This window comes from Manis pentadactyla, chromosome 5 (assembly GCF_030020395.1).
Source record: "Manis pentadactyla isolate mManPen7 chromosome 5, mManPen7.hap1, whole genome shotgun sequence".
Classification (NCBI taxonomy): Eukaryota; Metazoa; Chordata; class Mammalia; order Pholidota; family Manidae; genus Manis; species Manis pentadactyla.
The window spans coordinates 15,944,978-15,965,964 of NC_080023.1; the positions used below are offsets into that span (position 1 = coordinate 15,944,978).

The 20,987-nt window shown below is 36.7% G+C and overlaps 1 protein-coding gene across 4 annotated transcripts; it reads left to right on the forward strand.

Annotated features, from left to right (window-relative positions):
* Nucleotides 1-304: 304 nt before the first annotated feature.
* On the forward strand, nucleotides 305-20,934 carry PACRGL (parkin coregulated like). Of its 4 annotated transcripts, none has more exons than XM_036921022.2 (9): nucleotides 305-489; nucleotides 3,599-3,666; nucleotides 3,790-3,944; nucleotides 7,248-7,315; nucleotides 8,908-8,998; nucleotides 11,594-11,728; nucleotides 12,204-12,311; nucleotides 16,188-16,268; nucleotides 18,606-20,934. In XM_036921022.2, the coding sequence occupies exons 2-9, from the start codon at nucleotides 3,615-3,617 to the stop codon at nucleotides 18,660-18,662; spliced, it is 747 nt and encodes a 248-aa protein (XP_036776917.1). In that variant the 5' UTR covers nucleotides 305-489; nucleotides 3,599-3,614; the 3' UTR covers nucleotides 18,663-20,934. The 4 variants fall into 4 exon arrangements, with proteins under 4 accessions (XP_036776917.1, XP_036776916.1, XP_057358113.1 ...); XM_036921021.2 differs by having other exon boundaries at nucleotides 305-472; XM_057502130.1 differs by lacking the exon at nucleotides 16,188-16,268.
* Nucleotides 20,935-20,987: the final 53 nt, after the last annotated feature.

Genomic DNA, 20,987 nt, shown 5'->3' on the forward strand with positions numbered 1-20,987 from the left:
CTCTCAGAGGATCTAGGGCAAGATAGCGGGAGAACGTTATTTTAACTGTGCGAGAGAAGCGTTAATAGTTAAGAACACGGACTGAAGAAAGGCTGTGGTGCAGGGAGCTCTAGTGCTCTGCTCTGTAGAGCTCTCATTCCGAAAAGACCCTCCACAAGGTGCCCCTTTGTCACCAGACAGCGCTTCTAGGCCAAGTGCTGCCCTTTCAACTCCCGGCGCCTCGTTGCCAGGGCAACGCCTGTCCGCCCGCAGCCTCGACGGCCTCCTTGCTATTGGCTTAGAGGAAGCAGCGTGCGTCTGACGTCACTGCAGGGCGCCGCCAAATCCGGGCACCGTGTAAAGGCCCCGCTTTTTTCCCGCCTCCCGGAGCCAGGCGGCGGGTAGTGGGGCCACAGTTTCTGGCCGAGAGGGTGCAAGGCAAAAGCCTAGTTGGAGTGGAGGCTGGTGTGCGGATCGCCGCGGGAGAAGGGCGGTAGGAACGAGTCCCAGGTGCTGTGGGCCGCGGGTGCGGGGATCCAGCGGTGCGCCGGCGCCCTCGGCCAAGCGGACTTCCCTCTGGCCTGTTGCTAGGGCCGCCGGACTCCGTTGCTAAGGTCCCTGGAGATGCTGAGCGCCGAGTGCTCGCCCTCTTTTCTGAGGTCCGGCTTCGGCAGTTTTAATTGAAATAAGCAACTATTCCCCCTTCCCGCCCGTTTAAAAAAAAACAAACCTGTTTTTCTTTCCTTTTTCTGTGTGTGCTCCTCATTTTGTAGCTTTGACAACACCCCGGCTCTTAGGTATTTGGAGATGTATGATGTTGGAGAGGGAGAAGCTAGGAAAATGGAAAACAGGTTTTAAGATCCTTAATACTGGCCGTTTGGATTTACTTTATGATTAAAAGGGATTGAGTGGATATTGGGCTCTGTCGCTGTTGTACGGAATTTGAAGGAGCTTTAGCAATGCAGCACAGTTTTTATAGTTGGGTGCTTATTACGCTTCTGTAACTTATAACTACTGGGTTAGAGAGTAGGAAAAAAACGTGGTCCCTCTGAGAATTTAGCAAGCATTTCAGTGCAGTGATCTCAAATTGAGGTGCGAATAAGTTGGAACACATAGGAAAAGAAATAGGATATCTGAATTAAAAAGTATGAAATAATGAAAGAAATCATGAAAAACATTAAAAATATGCCTATCTGGCATTGACACGGAAAGGAAGGATGCCTACCTAGCATTGAGATGGATGTCTGTAGTGTTTTGCAGATGACCTGCAGCTCTTAAAAGAAACCTAAGGGAACCATGAGTGTTTTCCACAGTGGGGCCCTGTGCGGTTTGTTTTACTCTCTGATATTGTGACATAGTTAAGTGGATTTATGGATTCCTCTGTAATTAGATCTTCATATTGTTTTGTAAAAGAATGAGGGGTGACCTTGACAACATTAATAACACAAAATAGTTCTTACCTTTTCACTTCCTCCCACCATTACCCCTTTTCACCACTCTCCATAACATAGTATGTTTTGAAAGTGGGCATAGAAATGTTTGCATCATTGTGTATGTGTTTTTGATGTTGTTGCTGAAAATCACATAAGTACTGTCAAGTACACTTAAAACCTTTGCAAGCTCAATTTACTGAATGTTTAGAAGTTTTTCAAATGAAGAGTTCTAGTGGCTTTTTGAACTCATTCAAAATATAATGCAGCACCTCCCATTAGGATATTGCAGGAACAACTTTTTGACATAAAGGAAGATAGAAATTTAGTTGTTCCAACAGAAACTTTTGCAGAATTGGTAGGTAGCATTGAAAATTGTATATAATAATTTGATGTGGCCAACTATACTCTTTTTACATTTGTGGGTAGGCATTTTTTGATGCATCTTTTTCAGTTATGATAGCTATTCAATTTATGATATAAACAAACTGAACTTAAACCAGATCTTCAAATTGATATAGGTCATGGTATTAAGCCAAATTTTCCAAAAGATGGAAACATATTTAGTTGCACTGACCCCACTACTATTAGTAATAAAAATACTAAAACAACTTTGTACCATCATAAAGAAAGTGATAATATCTAAAGCTCATCTACCACATACTATGTGCCAAGCACTTTCCTAATTTTACATATATTAATAGTTTTCATTAACATTTGGAAGTAGTATGGTAATTATCTCCAGTTATAGAGTTGAAGAAACTGAGAAAAAGAAAAAGAAATTTGTTTCTTTTTAGAAACAAATTTAAATCACATTGTACCCATCAGGAGTTTGTTAGAACAGAGACCAGTAAAAATACTTGTTAAATAATCACTAAAGTATAATATTAGATGGACATATTTAAAGCTTATCTTAGCTTGTCTTAGAATATTATCTGACAAATTTACCTACCATTTCTAGAAAATACCTTAGGGATGAATGTGAAGTGGTCTTTACCTGTGTTGCCTTAAGATCTTACAGTGTAATTAAGGGGTAGTAATATATATAGTGATCATTTTAAAGGCTTATTTAATGTGATTGGGTGAGTGGAGTAATCAAGTAGAAATAAGAAGGAAGCAGTGCAGAAATCAGACTGCTGTGGAAGTATACGCTTGAGAAACAGAAGATCAGGAAAGGCTGCATGAAACTTAGGATTGGATCTAGACCCAGAAATAACAGCAATCAGTTGGCTATATGAGCCTGGTTGCATGTGGTGGTGGATTCCTTGGGATAGATAAAAGTTTAGAAGTAATTTGTTTGATTAGGCAGAAAATCATTGGCTATGAACTAGATCCCTTCCTTTTTGCAGAAAAGAGGTAGTTGTGGAAGAGGGAGAAATGAACCACAGTTTGCTAGATAAGCAACTTGATATGTTATCTTATTTACTGGGTAACAGCCTTGATAAGCTAGTATTATCTCCCCCTTTTGGTGGGTAGGGAAATTAAGGCTTAGGGAGATTTAATTAATCTACTTAAATTAATAACAGTGGTAATTGGTAGATAGGACATGCAGACCCAGATCTGAGCCCAGAGCTCCTCCTACCTCATCACACCACGGTGGTCACATCTGTAAGGCTGAGTGTAAGAAGCGAGGGAAACAATGATCCTAAGTTTTTCAGCATGAGGGACCCGAAGACTGGTGGTACCTTGAATTAAGGGGTTCATCGTTTCACTGTGATAACCTCAGTTTTGGTTAATTTCAGTTTAGCGATCTTGTAGTACATTGAATAGAGGAATTCATTATGTCTCTAGAAAAATAAGACTTGATATGCAAATGTTAAAATTTGTAACTTTGGAAAATGGAGGTCAGAGAAAGTGGAGATAGGGGAATGTGCCAATCATTCCTTTCAGAAATCTAACCTGTTTTCTGACTATAGCTAGAGGATTGCAGTTGAGTTTCTAAAAGAATATTTTGACAATTGAATGGAAAAAAAGTGTTTATTCTTACACATCTTATTTTCTTACAGATGTATTTTAATTGTATTGAAGTTGCTATCATTTCATATTTTCTCATTGGTCTTTCAGGTATTTTGCTCTATACCATACCTTCTGTGTATTTTTTACTGTATTTTCTACTCTGTTCTGTTTGGTTTTTATATTATTAATGAACCCCCCTCCAGTTTTTTAAATCAAGCTTCATTTAACTGCAGGAGTAAAAAGGAAGCAATGCAGAAATCAGAGTGCCAAGAAGGTGTACAGTTGAGAAGCAGAGTGACAGGTACAGAACATTGTTTTTTAAGTGAAGAGGTGAAATTTATTAATGACACATTCTATTGTGTAGATGGATGGAGGTGAGCTTTATTGGTTTCACCTCTTTTTGTTGATGGTATGCTTTTTCCAGGTAACTGTGATCAGAGGACATCATCAAGGACACAAATAAAACATAGGACTTCAGCTGAACGCAGCAAATCCTCATCATCTGTCGGTTCCCCAGAGTCTGCAAGAAAACTTCATCCTCGACCAAGTGATAAACTTAACCCTAAAACAATTAACCCGGTAGGTAAAAAGAGATTCCTGACTCCATAGATTTTTCTAAGTAATAGATGCTTAGCACACTATTCAACCATTCTGAATGCTCTCACAAGTTTCTTTTGTTTGTTAGTTTTAAGCTAGTGATGAAGGAAGGTAATCACGACAACGAATGGAGACAACTATGTGCGCGTAGGAGCCAGAAAGTATAAACTAGAGATCAGCCAGTGTTGGTATATCCTGTCTTGCTTCTGGATGAATATTGTAGAGTATAAAATAAATTGCATATCATCTTTATTTTTTTTATTAACTGTGTTTATTTTACTTCCTAACATCAGTGAATAAGCTTGTGTTCATTTGCCATAGGATGAATTCCGTGCATCCATATTTGTGAAAAGATTTCTGACCATTTCTCTGTGATCTATAAAATAGCTCCACCACAAATCCTAACTATAGGATTAGCTTCCTTTTGCCTTCTAGCAGTAATTTAATCAGATTTAACAAACAGATTTAACAATGAGAGTTATGCACATAAAAGTGAAAAACTAAATGTGTAGGTCAGTGAATTATCCCAAAAGTGAACACTCCTGTGCTATAACACCAGGTGGTGTCTGGCCTAACCTTGCATAGGGTAAGATAATGGTTTTAGCCTTTAAAGGGAATGAAAAGAGTGACTGACACTGAGTTTGATGGCAGGTAAAATACTGCAGATACTTAAAGATACAAAGAACTATCCAAGGGCAGAAAGAGATTATCTGCTTTTATGAAAGAAGAATGAAAAATAGTTTAAGCATCCTTGTTCCTTTGTTTCTTTCTGCATTCTGCCTAATGTCAGGGAAACTGAGTACCTGAAGAATGCCCTGATTTCTCTTTGCTATAGCTTTTTTTCCCATATTTAGTTGAGGGAGTTTATGGTGATACTTCAGTTTTCTTTGCTCTCTTTAAAGAAAAAGTTATATAAAATAGTAATATTTAGTAGCCCTAGTCTTAAATTTTATTAAAAGTTAAGGAAAGTTTTGGGAAATAATTATAGGTATACCTCTGAGAGATTGTGGGTTCAGTCCCAGACCACCTCAATAAAGCAAGTCAGGTGAACTTTTTGTTTCCCAGTATGTATGAAAATTATGTTTACACTGTACTATAGTCTGTTAAGTGTGCAATAGCATTGTGTCTAGTAGAAGAATGTGCATACCTTAATAAAAAATTACTTTCTTGCTAAAAAAATGCTAACCATTATCTGAGTTTTCACTGAGACAGTATTGCTGATCATGAGTCACCATAACAAATATAATAATAATGAAAAGGTTTGAAATATTGCAAGAATTGCCGAAATTGGATAGAGACACCAAGTGAGCAAATGCTTTTGGAAAAATGGCACTGATAGCTCAACATAGGGTTGCCATTTGCCACAACTTTCAATTAGTAAATAACACAATGTTCTGCATAGCACAGTATAAAGCAAATGCAATAAATGTAATAAAACAATGCCTGTAATGATTTGACCTGAGAATAGAGTGTATTAGAAAAGACCATGCCTAAGACTGTAAAGCTGACCAATTCAAAACAAGTCACCTGAAAGTCAGGATAGTGGTTACCTTTGGGGGAAGGGGTGGGTGGGGATCGGGAAGAGGCAAGGTTTCTAGAGCACTGGTGACGTTCAGGTTTGCCACTTGACTGTTACATAGGTGTGTTCACTTGAGAATTCATTGATCTATGCACTTACAATTTATGTGCTCTAATGTGCATACATTTTAAGTATTTCACTTGAATCAAAAAATTTTTTAAAATGTAACTCAGTATAGTACTATATATTTAGTAATGTTGATTATTTCAGAGTTAAAATATGGTCTGATATTGTTAGGTTGAAAGGGGCAAAAGTTTTTTCATACTAGCACAATTTTGGCAAAATTTGCTAAAAATTGATCAAATGAATCCATTGGTAGAAAAAATTTTGATGATGTGGGACCTGGAAGATAAAACTATGATTTTCTCTAAAATGAGTTAAAAAGAAAAGGAAAGACACTGCTTTCACTCAGAAATTTTGTCTCGGTGGGTGTTTTAGAAATGGAGAGGTTGCTTACATAACCTGTAGGTCCGAAAAGTAAGATCATCTGATACTAGGTGGTAGGACTAGAAAAGTGTTTGTAGCACTAACTTGACTAAATTTTACCCCCAAAATAAGCAATATTTTTTCATGTAATTCTTTATCTGATATGATTATTACTTGAAAACAATTTTTAAAATATATTTTTCTTAGCAAAAATTATAACTAGATGAATGAAACATTACTGTTGCTATGAATTATTACACAAGAGTTGGATTGAGCCTTGTAAATGAATCTTTTACTAAATTATTTTAATGAAATTTCATGTATTTATTTGTACTACTTAAAACATGTTTTTCAGAGGAAAAAGGGCTGATTTCAAAAGTATACTCTTCAGCATATTTTTAAATTGCTGCATGTGATTTAAAAAAATTGTCTACTTCTATCTTTAAAAAGGATTGTAAGTTTATATTTTGTAATTTAGGTAACTGTTTCATTTGATTATATTCAAAGTATCATATGGTAAAATATTTACTTGTGGATAAAATTTCTAAGTCTCTGATTATATTGAAATTATATATGCTGTGATTAACTATTATGATTCATCATCTCTTAAATTGTCTTTGAAGGTAACTATAGAATTAATTTTTTCTTGCCATGATATATAGAAAAACTGAAAGTTGTGACGTTATGTATCTAAGCAGACACATCTAGGCATGTATTTAGTAGGAGTCTTACTCCATCTTCAGTTCTACCACCCAGTCTAGCCTGTCTTTGTTATAGAAGAATAAAATCAGTTTGGGAAAATTACAGTATTTCTGACCATGCAGACCATCCATATTTGACTGGTGGACAAGTAGATGTGCTGGAGGCTGAAGATAAGTATGCTGTCCCTGTACTTAATACCTCTTCTCCTTCAGTCCTCACCTTGAGAGAGGTCACAGTGGGGGAGGGGTGGAAGGATGTACTATCTTTAATATATTTATGGTATTTATATTGAATAGTATTTATCTATACTGTTTTTATTATATATAAAGTTTCATCTACCTTTAAGCCAAGTTGGGACCAAAGAAAATATACAAAGTGGTTGTGGTTTCAGTGCTGCAAGGACCGAGGACCTTTAATTAGTCATGTTGCTGAGTAGAAAGATGCACTTGACACTGGTGTGGTGGCTTGAAAATCTGGTTGTCCATTTTCCTCTGACCTCAGCAGGGTTAAAAATGATTAGACATCACAAATGGAGGTGATAGCAATATTTATTGTGTTCTTGTCATTTTTTATTTCAGTTTGGTGAACAGTCACGAGCCCCTTCTGCCTTTGCAGCTATTTACTCTAAAGGAGGTATTCCTTGCAGGTAAAATCAATACAGGTTATAACTGACCATATTATTCAAAATAATTGAGTAAAATCAATATAGTGTTCAATTTAAGTGTATTGAAAGTTTTATTTATGAGGGAGGTTGAAATAAAGGTGACTTACTCAGTTTGGCTATTGAATTGTTATGAATCCTGGGACATTGTTGGAGAAAGTCATTTTAATTACAAAATAGAATTACCAATAGATCTACAGTAAACCACTGAATAATTTAAGAAAGTGAATGAATTAGTTTCTAAAACAAACTAAGCATTCACAGGCTTGGGCAAATTACAAATAATTAATCCTATTTTGTTTAAAAACAAAGTTGACAATTTAGTGAAATTGGTTCATTTTTTTTTTGAAATTGTATTTTAAAAAGTTCCAAATTATATTTATTGAAATGCATTTCTTAATGAGTACATACAGCTGTTTTTTTCTTTTTTCTTTTTGCTGCCTTTCTGGACAGACATCAGAACTATTTTAAAGAAAACAATAAGGTTACTTATCAGTAATGATCATTTTAAGAATTTACTTCTGAGAAACATTTTTTTCTTCTAAGTATATCCAATTTTAGTTCTGTATGATAGAAAATTTCATTTTCATTGTGGAAATAATCACAAACATTCTTTTTGTTTTTCTAAAATATAAGAAATGTAATTTTGTAATAGTATTTTTAGATTTGGAGGACTATGAGTGAAAAATCAGCTCAAGAAACATTCTTCAATTTATTATTATTATTTTGTATTTACTCTGAATCCAAACTTTATATTAAGGTTCTTAAACTTCTCTCCAAAAAATGTAAAAACAATTGTTAAGGAGACTTCTTGCTGTTATGAAAATAACACTAACAAAGGTGTCAAGACGTTGAGAACATTACAGAAAGGGTGTAAGAAAACATCTGAGGGTGATGAGTCACTGTCGTGAATGTGATGATTGTTCTGTGGATGTATTCATATGTCAAAACTTACCAACTTTTACACGTTGTAACTTTGTGCACTGTATTGCATGTTAGTTAGGCCTCAATAAAGGCTGTTATAAAACATGAAAACAGCAGCAACAGGATTCTAATTCAAGGGGCGACTACTTTGTAACCCTGCCTGGGCCATTTCACTTTCCTGGGCTCAGTTGTCTTCTCTGCACTGGGATAAAACCTGGCTTCCCTTCAGAACATTAGTGTTAGGATTAAATAAGCTGTTTCTGAAAAATGTTCCTTATAAAACTAATTATTCCTAATTAACACATTTTGTTTGCATGTGTATAGATTATCTATTCATTATAATTATGATTGAAACATATCAGGTGCAGCATTTGCACTAAGACTCACAAATAACAACACGCTTGAGCTCCAAAACTGTAGGCTTAACATATGTAGTTTTACTACTTAACAGTTTTGCTGAAAGAACAGGTATCTGAAGGATTATAAGCATTGCTTTGTAAGATGCCTTTGTAATACCACTTAACGTCATGGATTTCCTACATTACCAAATAATATGCTCATGTTCTAGAAAGGGTATATATATGTTAGATAATAATCATTGCTTAGTATATAATTATACCGCCCTTGTTACATTCACCGATTTTCTATTGTAGATTGGTCCATGGTTCCGTAAAACACAGATTGCAGTGGGAATGTGCTCCTGAAAATCTTCCATTTGATCCTCTTCTTATTACTTTAGCTGAGGTAAATAAATATTCCATCTCTCCTGCATGTTTATGTGAAATACTCTTTTAAAACTGTATTAAATCTTATTTTGTAGCTCATCAGTAAATCTCATTCTTTGCTTTTGAAATAAGGGCCAAACAATCAGCATTAAAACAGTACATTCCCTTAGGAGCTAATTATGATTGGTATATGTTTTTTGGAAACTGATTAATCAGCTTTATAAACATAAACTTCAACTTCACAGAGATTTATAGATAAGTGGGTGAAATATTCATATTTAATTTTTTAAAAAAGTACTTGGGATCTTACTGAACTGGTCAAATCAGGAGAACATCATCAGTGGTTGAACCTTAAATTATATCAGATAACAATGAGCAGTTGATCTATTTTTATACAACCAGTTATGTTTAACATGAGATCTTTCTTAGAGAACTGATATTAACTACCTAACATTCTTTTGGTAGTTTTTGGGCTTTTGTCTACTTGCATGTTTTAATCAGATCATCATGGAGTGGTTTTTGTAGAGGATTTTAGAGAAACTTCTGATAAATTCCTTTATGTATTTACTGTGTGTGTCAGCTAAAAAGTTGGTGGAATATTAGCTTCAAGTACATTAATGATATCTCGTGTAAGTTTTGTTCCTAGTGTTAGAGTCACAAGTTGAGAAATGAATTAACCAGTTGTCTTATATTTAAATTTTTAGATACTTGGCTTTTTTAAGAATTAAGGGTCATTTTTTGTTATTGTTAAGAAATAACAAATCTCCTTGAATTATAGCTTTGGTATTAATCTAAATAGACAGCATTTATAGGATGTCATTATAGTAGTAAGTGATCTAAATAAAAATGACAGTGAAAGAATTCAGACTTTTTTTTTTCATTTAAAGAAATTTTGTTTTTCCTGTAAAACTAGTAGGCAGGATCAGGTGGGAGCAGAACCGAAAATGTAGATAATTTTGCTGATTGAGATTTCTTAACTGTAACGCAATGTCAGAATTTTTAGTTCCTCCTTTAGATTTCCAGGGTATTTCCTGTCTTAAATATACATATCAGCTACTACCAAAGACTTCCACGTTGTTTTAGTCTTGTCTTTGCTTTTCTTATTTTATACCTCAACTTGCAGAATTATTTTGCTATAATAAGCAATGTATTTTTGTGAGTAACCTATTTTGAAATTCGATTTTGATGAGTCTTTTAAACTTGGTGTTAAAACTAAAATTGTATGTATTTCATTAGTTCTTTTTTAAACTTTAAACCTTTCATGTGTGGTAGAAAACCATTTTTTTAGATGAATAAAACTAATCCACCTAATCACAAAGAAAGAGGAGTGCTTTAATTTGGGGAGTTCTCAAAGGAATCTTGAATTTAGTTTAGGTTACATAAAGTCAGGCCTTTAAACACTTATTTCCCAAAGATCAATGCTTTTATTTCTGTACAGGGTAGATTTTTTAGCCTTCCCCCTACTCATTTAATAATGGGGAAGTTCTGACAGAACCACTGCTGTGGAAATCCACTTCACTTCTTGACCTGGTTCCCTGTCTCTGCAGTGAACAGGATAAGGGTACCCCTAGACCATGGAACCCTCCTTACAAAAGGGCGCCAGTGGGCTTGGCAGCAGTTTTCAAAAGCAGGACAGCAGCCAGGAAAGGAAGCATCGGGTCACTGTTCAGAAGCAGATAGTTTGGTGTAAAGGACAAATTAGCTGAAAATCAGTATTTTTAGGCATAACTTTGCAGCCAGTTACATCCCTTATTCAAGATAATTAGTCAAACTGAGTATTGCTTTTGCTTGTTTTATGTTTTTGAAGTCAGATGGCTCTTTTATCTTGACTCATAGTGATTAGGTGACTCATAAAAGATAACTATTTAATAGCTTCTAATGCATTTGGGATGAAAGACTTAGAGAAATGGCAAGCTATTTTCATATTTTTATTTCACATCCCAGTGTTAAAAATGACATTTAAAATCTTACAGTGCTTTTTGAACATAGAGAAAGATTTGTCTTGTAAATATCTTAATATAAAATATTTAAGTATGAAGGAAATACTACATTTTGGAAACACATTAAGTAAGTTGTAAACATCACCATAAAGGTAGTGGGGGAATCTAATAATTGTGCACTCATGAGGTGGGGGCTGTAATCACAGGTTACATTGATTTGCTGTGCTTTCAGGCAGTGTTTCGGAGTAAATACAAACTGTTTTAGCATCCTTGTGAGTTTCGTTTCTCTTTTTTTCCCTTTATTTATTTTCATTTACCTCTCCTCTCCTTCTCTCCCTCCCCCTCTTCCCTATTTTCTTCCTACCTTCCTTTCTTTTCTTCTTTATTTCTTTCCATTTTGTTCTTCATTTTTTTCTTGTTACTTCCCTTTTTCTTTTCCTTCCCGCCTATAGGTAGAGATTCTTCCTGTCCCTTGCATATTCTTTGTTCCATAGTTTCTGGGTTTAACTGCAATTGTAACTATTGGAATGTGATATGTCACGACTAGGAAGACAATAATAATAAAACTTGATTTTCACTTAGAGTAGCAAGGATTCAATTTTTTTTGTTGTTACTAGCATAACCAAATGAGTAGTAGATCTCATTTTTTATTCTTTGTCTTTTGTCTTTGGCAGGGTCTGAGAGAAACTAAACATCCATACACCTTTGTGTCAAAGGAAGGCTTTAGAGAATTACTTTTGGTCCAAGGGGCTCCTGAAAAAGCTGTGCGGCTGCTTCCTAGACTGATCCCTGTGCTAAAGGCAGCTCTGGTACCCTTTATTCCTTTGGACTTCCTGTGGTACATTTGCGATATTGTATGTCTTTTTTCCCTCCAGATTACATGCAAATTAGTCCTTTACCTGTATGTTTGAGGTGTGTGCAGAATTAGACCATTGTTATTCAGGACCAGTTGATTACTTTCTTGAATACACCTTGAGAGGTTGTGCTGAGGGTGAAAGGTCATTTTAAGTAATTAGGGGAAGACATGAGCCTCAAATCAGTCTTTCTGTGATAATATATTTGAGCTAATGTTTCAGTTAAGTCAATTTGTTTTTTGCTTTAAGATGTCCTGCATTAAAAGTTATTTTTTTAAAATCTAGGCTTGGTGAATTATCCTCTAGTTTTGAAATGTTGACTCTTACTTTTTTCTATACCTGCTTGCCCTTTCTCTTAATCCACCCACCCTTCTTTTTTCTCCTCTTTGCCTGCCTGTCATGACACCCTTGCCCCACCAACCCGCCTCAGGTCCATGTGGATGATGAAGTGTTTGAAAGAGGACTGAACGCTCTGGTGCAGTTAAGTGTCGTTGTTGGTCCTTCTCTAAATGACCACCTGAAACATCTGCTTACAAGTGTAAGTACTGCAAAGATTAGAGAGTGGTTGTCTGTATATATAATATACTATCTGTATCCTTCATGATCTCATGGCTTCAAATTAATCATTAAATAATTCAAAACCTTCAAAAAAACTCATCATCCTAACCAAAACATAATAGAGATCAGAACTAATAGTTCATAAAATATTTTACTAACAGACAGTATTCTCTTTAATTTTTTTAATGGAAAACACCTTCATGACCAAAATTTAGGGTTATAATGAAACATAAGCATCAATTGAATGGACAAAAGTTAATGAACAGTGTAATGGTTTTATGCCCATGTTGATTAGCTATGAATTGTAAGGAGAGTTTATACCCTCCTGTGTAACTATATACTGCCACAGCTATGTTTTTTATCTTTTTCTTTTTTCTTTGGCTTTCATTGTAAGTTTTTTTTCTACTTTTCTTTTTAATTAAGGTATCATTGATATAGAATCTTATGCTCAGGTTTCACTTGAGCGACATTGTGGTTACTACATTCATCCATGTTATCAAGTCCTCCCACACACCCCATTGCAGTCACTGTCCATCACCGTAGTAGGGTGCTACAGAGTTATTACTTTTCTTCTCTGTATTGTACTGCCTTCCCCGTGACCCCCCTATATTATGTGTGCTAATCATAATACCCCTTAATCCCCTTTCTCCCTCCTCACCCACCCTCCCTACCGCCTTTCCCTTTGTTAACCACTAGTCCATTCTTGGTTCTGTGAGTCTGCATCTGTTTTGTTCCTTCAGTTTTGCTTTGTTGTTATACTCCACAGATGAGTAAATCATTTGGTACTTGTCTTTCTCCGCCTGGCTTATTTCACTGAGCATAATACCCTCTAGCTCCATCCATGTTGTTGCAAATGGTAGGATTTGTTTTCTTATGGCTGAACAATATTCCATTTTGTTTATGTACCACATCTTCTTTATTGTAAGTTTTTTAACGAGTCTGTAAATAGCATTCACATAAGACTTTTCCCTGTTATGTGCAGTTTAATCCTTATCACAGATATTCACTGGGCTACTGTGCAGTTCAGGAGATCCCCAAGACCACCCTTAGGTTGAACAATTTACCAGAAGGACTCACAGGACCCAGGAAAGCTGTTACTCATGGTTACAGTTTATTATAGTGAAAGGATATAGATGAAAATCAGCAGAGGGAGGAGGTACCCAGAGTGGGCCTGGGGGAGACCAGGTGTGGAGCTCCCAGTTGTCCTCACCCAGTGGAGTAGCAAACTTTTTCCAGGAATGATGCGTGGCGACACGCATAGGGTAGTGCCAAGCAGGGAAGCTCATCTGTCTGGCGTCCAGGGTTCTTATTAGGGGTCTGCTGCACAGGCATGACTGCCTGCCTGCATGGCTGACCTTGCTCTCCAGCCTCTCCAGAAACTGAGCTGATACCCTGTGGCTCACGGCCCCACCGTGCATCCTGTTAGCTTGGACCAGCTGTTGTGGCCTAAAGTCCCCAGGGAAACCAAGACACTCGTATCTGGCAGGACATTCCAAGGGCTTAGAGGTTTCTATCCAGGAGCCAGGGGCAAGGACCAAACCTTTCTTTAGACAAAGCTAATCTTTTACCACACACACCAATACCACACACACAAATTAAAGGCCTGGCTGGATTTCTCTGCATGTATATCCTGTTGTTCAGAGCGGAAGCATGCATTTGATCATAGATCTGCTATTTTTTCTTGGACCCTTCCAGCAGAGAGATCCTTGAAGTGTATTTTTAACTTCCGTCTCTGCAAAGACACTGATACATCTCAGGAACCACTTGGCTATGCCTATAGAAAGCGGTGCTGGTGGTGGTGAATCTATCCCAGTTGCTGTGTTGAGGTTTGGAATGGTAGGCGATAAATTCTGATTTATCTGATGTCTGATGGAGAGAAGACATAGTGAGATTAGACTCTCAAACCTTGGCATGCAGGAAGTCTTAGGACAGAAAAAAGAAAATTGTGGCAGATATTTGCTTACAACCTTCAGGTCAGTGAGTTGTGGTTGACTATAAGAATTTCACACTAATATATGAAATGACTCGTTTTAGACTGACTGCTTCATTCAGACATTCAGCACTAACAGAAGTGTGTCGCTCTCTGCCCTCCCATTTTGTGCCAGGTATTGTGCTAGGCACTGGGAATATAAAGCTGAACAAAAACAGAGACACTCTCTGCCCTTGAGGAGATTGGTTTTTATTTTGGGGGAGAAATAAGTAGCAAGGATGTCCACTGAGAAAGTTGCATGAAGTGAAGGGGATGTGATCTGGAGGGAAAAGGAATCACACTGAATCTTTCCCCAAACATAAAGTTCAGTGAGGATCAGAGGTTTTGCTTCCTGAACAGCCTGCCAGCCCCACCCACCATGGCAGAGAGAAAAGACTCGATTGCCACCTAAACTGTGTGTGTGTGTGTGTGTGTGTGTGTGTGTGTGTGTGTGTGTGTGTGTGCGTGCGCGTGCGCGCTCTGACCCACACACTGTGGGACAGGCACTCCTCAGGTGCTGTAGTGCTTTCTGCTTACCTCACTGATCCCCAGCCCCCTTGCCACCCTCTTCAGCCAAAAAGCTTCTATCTTCATCTGTTTTATAGAATTCTGCCTAGATACTTACTTGAAGAAAGGGTTTCCTCTTCTAGAAAAAGAATTTCAAAACCAGTTACTGAGCCTATTTACATCTCATTGTCTTCATATGCAAAATAAATCATATCCTTTCTGAACTTCAACTCCAAGAATCTTGTTAAAAATGCAGAATCTGGGCCATTGCCCTGAGATTCTGGTTAAATGAGTGGGGTTGGAACCCAAGAAACTGAATTTTCCTAATGAGTGTGTCAGGTGATTGTGAAAGTGGTGCTTCAGCCTGTAAGCTCCTGTTCCAGGATAGCACGGTTTGAAAAAAGCAAGCTTAAGATCTGTAAAAGGCACTTTCTGTTGTCCATCCCCAGGGCATTGATAAACCCTGTTTTGTCTGTCCTCTCCTTTAGAGTGTCCTCTCCATTAGAGTTACTTTTCTCACATTTTTATCTTTTGGAATCTCTTCTGCCCCTCCCTAACCTTCAGTGACCTGCTCAGTGGTGTGAAGTACTCCTGGGTTACTTCCATACCTGAGAAGAAAGAACCAGAAGCCAAGTCTCGGACAGGGCCTTTAAACAGTTTGATGAATGACTAATTCCTGCCTGGGCTTTGTTTGTATTCCCAGGAAGTGGAACCATGAGCAAGTCCTGTTCCAGGCTGAAATGCTGAGGTCTTTGGATGCGTACTGCAGGCATTGGGTGGGGGAACACTGTTCAGGTTATTTCCCTTTCTGCTCCTGGGGGACCGTCCTCACTCACCTTGTGCTCTCTCCCTTTTCGGTCAAAGTTCCACAAACTCTTTGACTGAGGCCCATTCAGGGCATATCTACGGACAGATGGTCTTCTGAATTCTAGTCTGGTTCCTCTACCTGTCACTGTAATAATTATTCATGTAAATGGTCTCTTCCCTTTTTTTCTCTTTAAAACACCTGTGTTTTAAAGGCTTAGTTTTTTATTGTGATCCTTCAAATGCTCTTGCAAATTACAAAATGGAAAAGTATGCAATTTCAGAGACAACTTACTCTGGATACCACGCTGTAACAGATTTTATAGAATTGGTATTTGATATAATGTAAATAGATTTTCTTTTAACAAATCTATGGTGCCTATTATATATAAATTTCAATGAGATATTTCCTAAAACAAGTCTGGAAATCTAAAACAAATTCAGTTATGTTTATGTGTGTGAAGACTCAATGGCATTATTTCTAGTTAGCATACTTTTTAGTGACATTTTACTTATGCCTATGATGAATATTCTTTTTTTTCAAATCATTTCACTTCCCCAATCTTATTTTAAAAGCTGTCCAAGAGACTGAGGGATAAGAAATTCAAAGAGCCAATCACCAGCGCATTACAAAAGCTAGAGCAACATGGTGGCAGTGTAAGTAGAGCACTGTTCTTTAAGTCATAACTTTTTTTTTGTAGTCATGTTACAAAATTGACTTTTAACTTACATTATCTCATTTCATCCACAAGTAACCATGCAGAGTTAATAGTACTATTTTCATTTTAGAACTCAGAGTTCCTATTTTGTTTAGGCACACAGGTTTTAAGCACTGGGATTCCAACCCAGGTTGTGTAAATACAGGGCTTGTACACTTTCACTGTTTACTGTATGACACTCCTTGTGGTGCAGCTATATAGTTTTTTTCCTTTATTTTGTTTATTTTATATATTTTGCCTAGATTGTTGGAGTGTTGAGAAAACAAAAGTATTTTAAGATAGAGAGCTCCCTGAAGAGAGACTGCTTTTTTCTTTCATTTGCGAACTTTTCTAAGAGATTTACAATTTGCCCATAATTGAAGATTGAAGTAAGATTTCCAGATAGCTGTGATACTATGTCTGAAAGCACACATGTTCTTCAGCACACATATGTGCACATCCACAGACAGGAATGATTCAGCTGATGATTCTAACTTCCAAGAATGTGCAAGAAGATACAGGAATGTGGGGGGTTTCAGTCAGGTGTCAGATAACTAAATTAATTGAATTTTCATCATTTGAAAGAAGTGTTCAGATCATCTAGGCTTAGAAATATTTCCATAAAGAAGTAAGCCCATTTTATTTTGCAGATCATATTTAATCAGATCTTAATGATACAGTTGTATGTGATTATCTTAACAAGGTCAACAAGGTAAAACTTACTTTCATTCTAGGTACTTCTTGAAGGTATTAAAAATTATAAAGAGAGTTTGTGTGATAGTACACAATTTTAAAATGGCAGAAGTTTTAGTTTAATGCTTTGCCTGAACTACCTAATTTGACCAATTTCACTGACTTTTTTAATTGATTACATTCTTTCCTTGATGAATACCTAGAATAAAGTTTATGAGGATGAAGTAAGTCCCTAAGCTACTAAAGAAAGAACTTTGTTGTGTGTGGGTCCAGGCAGAGGATTAGCATTCAGACACCTTATTAAGATGTGCAAAACATCCGCCAACCAATCCGGTGTCCCTCCTCGGCAGATAGGAAATTTTCTTGCCTGCGAATGTGCTTGCTCTTCTGAGAATTGGAATGCAAAACAATTTGCCCTTGCCTCCCCTGTGAAATGCAAGTAAACAGATGCAAAATAGATTTTCAATCTGAATGTCCCCAGGTGATTTTCACCCGTCTGTGGCCTGGTATGGGGAGTGGGGCAGGTGAGAAGGGGTAAGCCCTGCAGGTTAGATCTCAAGTATGGGGAGGGCTGTATGGGGAAGGGGATAGTTTGTGAGTAAACAAACTTAGCACACTAAGATTGGGAGGGGGAATACGGAGCATGTAGTTGACCAGTCCAGAGCCCTAGCAAGGTGTGTACCTCTTACTGCCCCGCAATTTTACTCTTTTTCAATCACGCTAACACAAAGTAAAAAAACATTTTGAATTTCTAAGGGCTATTAAGTACTGTTTATTCCTCCAGACTTATCTTGTTCTCCTCCTGATGTCCTACATATAGTATTTCAATAATAATTTAGTACTAATTGATGAAAGACTTTCCCTTGGCTGATAGTTGTGCTTACGTTTGTAGTCCTTCATGATGTTAATGAATGCTCTTCATTCCCTACTTTCTCTTTCTTTACCTATTAGAAAAGAGTTTTTTAAAAAGTTCCTCGGTACTGCAGTTTCTCATTTCTTAGGGCTTGTGTATATCACAATGATGGAAAGACTCAACTTCCAGGAAAACAAAAATAACGGTTATACAAGCATAATCTCATTTTTTAAAATAATCAGTTTACTACCTGTCTTAAATCAGTTCATTCTTAGCCTCATTTAATTTGCTTTCTAAATGATACTGTCGTGGAAAGCTGCATACTTACACCCCCCCCCCCCACCAAGTATTTATGGACCACGTGGGAACTTATTACATACCAGACATTAAACTCATTGAAACTTCACTACAACCTCAGTAGATTTTGTTATTGCCCTTTAAATATCTAGATACTGAGGCTCAGAGAAGTAATTAGCCCCAGAGTTCACTGTGAGGTGTCTGGCAGAAGCTGGATTCAAGTCCTGGAAGTCTGGTTCCTTTCTACTTATGTAATTAAATATTTTTAATAAACAGAGAAAACCTAAATTTTTATGTAACTCAGAAAAAAGTCCAATTTCTCATTCCATCATCTTGCTCTTTTCCCATTTTGTTTGAGTTTTGAACACTTTTTTAGGCATGTTCATTCAACTTAATACTTATTAGGGTAACCCTGCAAGATGCTAATGAAGCTAAATGTTTTTCTTTTGACAGGGAAGCCTAATCATCATCAAATCTAAAATCCCAACATACTGCTCCATATGCGGTTGAGAACAGAGCCAGCAAAAATCTTACTACGTGGTAACAAGTATTAAATGCTGACCATGTGCATGTGTGGGACCTTTTCAGACTCAACTTCATTTTATTCTTTTGTAAATCAGAGCCACCATTCATATGTATGAGTTGAAGTTAGGTATACACAATTCCACTGAATCTTAGTTAAAGTTATTCATTAACAAAAAAGTGGTTAATCATGAAATCTATTTAAGAAGTTCTACAATAGTACAATTCTGTGGGGTTTACTTTCATACTTTTATGGTTTGGGTGAACAGCAACAGTTGGGTTTATGCCAGATACGTTTATATTTATTTTTTGGTGCCTTTTATTTATAACATACCTTTTGCAATCGATTTGTAGCTCTGCACTCTTTTTTTAGACATTCTGCTATTTCTTGGGTTTTATATTTATCAAGGCTACAGTAATCTTAAACAGTGGACAAATATTTATGAATTCACTCTCAATTATTGTTTGTAAATATGTATTTTATAGTGTAAAGTGCTTGGGAAAGTTTCTTTCCGGAGTATTCTAGCTTAAAAAATTTTTTTAATGTGTAAATTCTCTTACAAGTATGTTGTTTATTACAACTCATTAAAACTACCTAAACTTTAGGTGTTATTTGTAAGTAAATAATATTTTTTTATATTTCATAGTCTGAAAATAACTAAAGATATTCAGACATGAACATATTCTGAAATTAAAATCTTAAAACTCACATGTATTCAGTAATTTTGTGGTTGCTTTTGTTTTACAATTCAATTAAGAATCTTTGAAAACATAATTTACAGGCATAGTTCTTGGTGGTGACGTAGTAGAAGCTAACTCTGGATCATTCTATAAGAAAGTAGAGGAAGATAAACAGAAAACAAGAATAACACCATCCATCCTAAGGGCAAGAAGAGGAGCCCAGAGGGACCTGAGTAGCCACACCAGGTCCAATGCAGTGGATGCTTCTGAAGGGCTGGAAATTGGCGGTCACTCTTTTCAATAGATTAGCAATCTAATATGGCAATTTTATATCCCAGAAGCACTGGAGAGCAACACCCTTTCTCTGTTCTGTCCCTCGCACACCTGGAGTGACCTCTTTGCATTTCTCATTCAGATACAGTCTCATAGCTTTAATTTAAAGAACACAAGTAATTTCTGGGGAGTCGAAAATTGTAGAAATGTAGAAATGCTGAACCTCCCTCAGAACTTTGGGCCTTCCTAGTTCTTGCCTGGTAGACACTTTCCTCAGATCTCTGCTTAGCACAGCCTCAGGTGATACTAGCCAAAACATCTGCCTGCCCACTGACCTTCCTTTTTACTTTTCTTCAGTGCACTGAGTGCCACCTAAAGACAAAGATAGCGATGACCTAGAAAATGCCGTAAAGAAAACATAGCAGTTTTAATCTAATAATAAAAAAATTTGTTGGAATAAAGACCTATGACATAGACAGTAGAGTTATAAACATTTCATTTGCTTTTATTTTTTCTTTTTGAAATACAAAATGTGCACATTAAGTTTACACAAACACGTGATGGCCAGTTTCAGTGTACATGTATTGTACTACTCTTAATGTCTACACTGGTGATAGCAGGGCAGCTTTCAACATCCTATGTCTACACCAGAATAGATACCTGATTTAGTGTTGCAAGGACAGTTGCAAATTTCCTCCTCCTGTATCCTCTTGGTCCTTGTGATATTTCTGCACAACAGGGAAGATGTGTATATCCTGTAGTAATGGCAACTTTACAATTTTGGCTTACAATCATTAAGAATAATCTGAATTATTGGAGTTTTATGATGAACTAAATCATAATACAATCCAAATGTGTTGCTTAGTTTTATATTCATTTTCTATGAAATTTATGTATTGTAGTTCTCAACATAATGGGATCACTGGTGCTTTCAAAGTGAGTAATACCACTTGGTGTTTATTCCTAGTAGGCGTTGGAGAAGTCAAGGTTTCTTGGTCCCTGAATGGCGTGTAATATAAATGTGCCACAAGGGAGTCAGGAGCAAGGGGATGGAATAGGCCCTCAATGCTGTTAAGAATTCCTTGTTAACCATTATTATGGTATACAGGGGGACACATGATCTTGTCCCTTTGCACAGGCCTAGGAGCATCCTTGCTTTGTTTCACACCTTCCTGGACTTCCACTTAATGACACAGCAGAAAACAGTCAATCTGTATGATTGAACAAATCCAAAATTATATACATCATGTAGGCCTTGGCTGTCATATGAATTATGAAAAATTAAGTGCTTATTAAATAAGCTTTATTAGGCATATGCTGACATCTGGTGATTCATTTGTTTCATGTTATAAAAAATGC